Source organism: Athene cunicularia, assembly GCF_003259725.1.
Source record: "Athene cunicularia isolate RWA chromosome 8 unlocalized genomic scaffold, athCun1 chr8_part1, whole genome shotgun sequence".
Taxonomy (NCBI): Eukaryota; Metazoa; Chordata; class Aves; order Strigiformes; family Strigidae; genus Athene; species Athene cunicularia.
Window position 1 is genome coordinate 10,752,460 of NW_020799109.1, and position 4,112 is coordinate 10,756,571.

Consider the following 4,112-nt stretch of genomic DNA (forward strand, 5'->3'; position numbering starts at 1 on the left):
AGGAATACAGAGTGAATTTTCTTTCTGGGGAAGGCAAGATTGAGAAGACTGAACACTTATTCCCTAGGGAGAATTATGACACACAGTAATAAAATGCTGGATGCATCTAAAAAAGTATCTGCCCAGAATTCAGATAAAATATTTCTGAGTACAATGACTGAAAATTAATTTTTTTTATGCTTACACAGAATAAACCGAAAATATTTGGAAGAAAAATTCTTGAGAACAAAAATTACTTCTCTGGTGAGCAGTACGGGTTTTCCAGTTGCCAGGGTGTCTGAACTTTTCCCAGCCAAAGGCTAATTGGCATCTTACCAGACTCCCCAAAAGACAGACCGAATCAGCAGCAGCACAGACTGCTCCCACCTTTCTCCAGACCACAAGTGCTGTGATGCAGTGCTCCCTCTGACTCTGAGGAGCTGCTGTTTGGATTGAGACGCTGCACACGCTGCTTGGATTTGCCATCTCTGTTTCAGCACGCCGTCCTCAGCACGGTGGAAAAGAAGGTGCTGATGAGTTACACTTTGTTTGCCCTCTGCCCCTTCACAGAGCCACGTTAGTGAAATGTGCTTCTCTGGGCTTCTTGTGTCAGCCCTAGCAGTCTGAATCTCTCTGCTGGAGGAGTGGCAAAGTAGGCTTTTTGCTCCTCTGAATATCTTTCCTTTACTTCAATTATGTCCCTGTAGCGGCCATCCTGCCAGTGGAAATTGAATTGCTCCAGCAACTCAATTCTTTTCTCTTCTGTGCTCACACAGTCAACCGGGGCAGACTGTTCCAGGAACAGTACCTGAATATCTGGGAACAGGAGCAGACCCCGGATAGCAAACCAACCACCATACTTGGGATGGATACATACACCATAGATCTTCTGGAAGAAAAAAGAAGAAGGATCTAGGATGTCTCAATTTGTCTCTAGTCATGGTTAGAGTTCAAAGCATCAAGCTTCAGTGCAACTTCTCACACTCCTAGCCCCTCTGCTGGAGTGCTATACAGAGAAGAAAGGATAGCTCTCTCCTAAACGTGTGACTCTAAACACTGCATTTAATTCCCATTTTCCTGTGCCCACACGCAGCTGTAATGTGGGGAGTGGACCCTTTTTGAAAAGATTAACACAGAAATTAACCACAGTGCATTTTGCTTTTTCTATTTATAGTGCTCCAAGCAACAGGTCTTCCTTTATACTGTGATTTATTCTCCTAAGTAGGTTTAATAGATCAAGATATTCTTCTCCATGTATGTATCTCCCTGCCACCCTGAAGAATCTTGGAAGCTTCCAATTCCTGTCTGAAACACTCCATCTATATATGATCTGGACTTTGTGTTTTCCTGCAGGAAGAACTAGTGAGTAAACAACAGTTGTATGATTCAGGGATTGCAATTTAGTGGTTTTTCTCATACTGTGTTTTTGCCTCACCTTTTTCCCCCAAGGATCAAGCTTCACATCCTTCCTTTGGTAGTAATATGCAGCTCCAGCAACATGGGCAGCTGTCTGTGCCAAGAACCTGGGCTTTCGGCTTGGCAGAATCTCATAATCAAAGATGATATCCACCTTCTGGTCAGGGAATTTCTGGGAAAATTAAAAAACATCAGCCCAGGCTCATGGAAAAAGATTTGCCAGTACAGAAGTGCTGTATGCTAGCAAATTAGGCATGTGTGAAGACTGCAGATTTCCACATCCTGCTACTGAAGCCTGTCAGCAGCTTGTGGCCTTGGGTTTTCAAACTATGACTGTAAAGCACTCTACATAGCTACAGGCTATAATGGCAAGGAGACAGAATATGCAAGTAAAGCAGGTCAACAGCCTGTTGATGCTCTTACCATCATGAATAAGGCTTTACCTTTCTGAAGAGCAAGGGCAGGAGCCTGGAAGGCTTTGTTTACTACACAACCCACCTGGTTATATGCCACAATAGTAAAAGGAATTGGTATTTCAGGTTCTTACCTCCTTCACACGTGAAAAATGATGAGAAACACACTGATCTACAGGATCCCTGATTATTTTTAACCGTTCTTTGTTCACAAAAGGTTTAAGGGCTTTGTCAAACATTGAAGGTGTGCTGAGGACAACGAAGGCCAGTGTGTCATCTGGGTAGGGGAGATGAAAGGCTGGCTGAAGAATAGCATTGTACCATCCAACCTTTGGCAAAGAAAAACAAATCTGCATTAAAACAGGGACACCACTGTTTTGCTAGCCGGCATGCAGGAATTTAACAAAGTGGAAAGAAGTGTAACCACCTTCATTTGCAACCCAGATAGGAAGTCTGCCTAGTGCCTTCCATTCAAACCGAGTTGTTTTGCATATTGGGATTTACAGTTTCTGGAAGCTGCACTGTGAGCTGTATGCGAGAGATAAGAATCAGTCACTGCATTCAGCTCAAGACTGCCCTTTATCCAGCTCTGCTCAGAAATGGTAGAGGGAAGTAGGAGCAACCAGTCTTGCCAATGCAGATCAGATGTCTTGGTTTAGGCAAACCTTTTACAGTTTTTTTTTTTCTCATCTTCATCAGGAAAGAAACTGTTTTGTTCATATGACAAGTTGCCTGGTTTATTTCTTCAGCAGGAATCATTTATGTGTGGAAATGAAGGATGTGAAGCTCCTAGCAGTGCTAAAATCCCCCAGAACCATCAGCTGTACCACATGGATTGTGACACAGCCACATTTTAGTATTTGTTTCCAGGGCTGGAAACACAGTCCAGAAATGAGGGATCAAGCTAGAGCAGCATTAACACATGAGCAGAGAGACAGGGCTCAGACCAGCAATTGGCAAGCAGGAGGAAGTAACAGCCAAAACCCCCTCCACTCCACTAGTAACTGCACAGTAACATCAGTCTGTTTATAGGTTATGGTAAGTCCCCTGCTCCTGGAATGCCATAAAGACCAGGTCTAACATCGAGATGTCAAGTAATGTAACTCTAATATTCAGTCTGAAAATGCAAAATAGGGGTCACCTCTAAACATTAGTGAAATGAATCTGGAAGTGACTTTACAGGTGATAGTGGCAGCCAGACCTTCCCATATGGAAACAGAATGAAAACTTATATTCACGGAATGAATAAAGATATATTCTTATATCAATCTCAAAGTTCAATTAGTTTTGTGCCTCTTGTTTAAGATGATGAATTGAGATGTTACAAGAAGTTATAGAGATGTGAATCTAAAGTTTGCTGATTTCCCAGTACATCAATCAGTCCACAAGGGCTAGCTGTCTGAGAATTGCATCTGGGAAAAGATACAGCGCTATAGTAGCTATAGTGTTTCGGATCTGGGTTCTGCCCCTAATTCTGCTACTGTGTTTTGGGAAAGCAGCATCAAATTCTTCTCCAAATTCTGGAGATTTCACTTCTCTCAGTGCCTCATTCCCTTTTACTTTTTATCAGATCAAGTGTACAGCAGGAAATACAAATATTTCAGGTGACAAACACATTCCCCAAGGAAGGGAAGGTCATGTTTATTGTGGATTGATGTATATTTGATTGTAGATTTGTATGTGATATTGCAGATTGATTTGTTGCAGATTGCCCCTGGGGTGGTCAAAGAAGGAACCCCTAAATTTTGGTGGGAACTGGATCCAGTTCAGCACAGGGCACAGTGGGAGAGGCTGCCTCAGTTGCAATGGAGACTCCCTTCAGCCAGCTGGCCGTTTACAAACGGATGAGGTAGTCTGCACTTTAATATGCAGGTGTTTCTACTTTTAGATTAAAATTTAAGCTTGCTTAGAGGATTTTGCTGGTCCAGATGTATCTTTATTTAACTCTCCTGACCGTATCAGACTGGGACCAACATCAAGGCCCTGAACAAACCTCTAGTTCAGCCAGTGATCTTGCCGGTGTCAAGGCACAGCAACACCCTTCACGTCCTTCACCGGCCGGACCGGACAGGCTCTCTAACGAGCAACGCGGCTCCTCAGGAGCGTTTCCAGCCCCAGCCCACTAAGTGCCGTGCCAAGGCGCAGGCCCCGGTCCCCAGAGGGGGGCTCCAAACTGCCCCCGGGCAGCGGCCTCCCGGTTGTCCCCCCGCTGGAGGTGCGTGCGGCGCCGCGGGACTCCGTCTCCAGCCCGCAGCCGCTGGACCGCCTCAGCCCCGAGCGGGGCCCGCAGGGCGGAGCGGCGGC

General features: G+C 44.9%; 1 protein-coding gene across 2 annotated transcripts; it reads right to left on the reverse strand.

Moving 5' to 3' along the window:
* Positions 1–226: 226 nt before the first annotated feature.
* On the reverse strand, positions 227–3,926 carry MMACHC (metabolism of cobalamin associated C). 2 transcript variants are annotated; one of them, XM_026853695.1, is made up of 4 exons: positions 3,802–3,926; positions 1,943–2,137; positions 1,415–1,567; positions 227–868 (listed from the first exon to the last, which is right to left on the reverse strand). In XM_026853695.1, exons 2-4 carry the CDS (start codon positions 2,045–2,047, stop codon positions 557–559), a joined length of 570 nt encoding a protein of 189 aa, XP_026709496.1. In that variant the 5' UTR covers positions 2,048–2,137; positions 3,802–3,926; the 3' UTR covers positions 227–556. The 2 variants fall into 2 exon arrangements, with proteins under 2 accessions (XP_026709496.1, XP_026709495.1); XM_026853694.1 differs by having other exon boundaries at positions 227–865; positions 3,802–3,847.
* Positions 3,927–4,112: the final 186 nt, after the last annotated feature.

What these genes read in the sequence shown, in the direction of transcription:
- MMACHC (XM_026853695.1), bottom strand. Translation starts at nt 2,047, where the DNA reads ATGTTTGACAAAGCCCTTAAACCTTTTGTGAACAAAGAACGGTTAAAA. An exon ending in ATTTTTCACGTGTGAAGGAG is followed by an intron (nt 1,568 to 1,942) that starts GTAAGAACCTGA and finishes TAATTTTCCCAG; the next exon opens with AAATTCCCTGACCAGAAGGT. An exon ending in TTGATCCTTGGGGGAAAAAG is followed by an intron (nt 869 to 1,414) that starts GTGAGGCAAAAA and finishes TTTTTCTTCCAG; the next exon opens with AAGATCTATGGTGTATGTAT.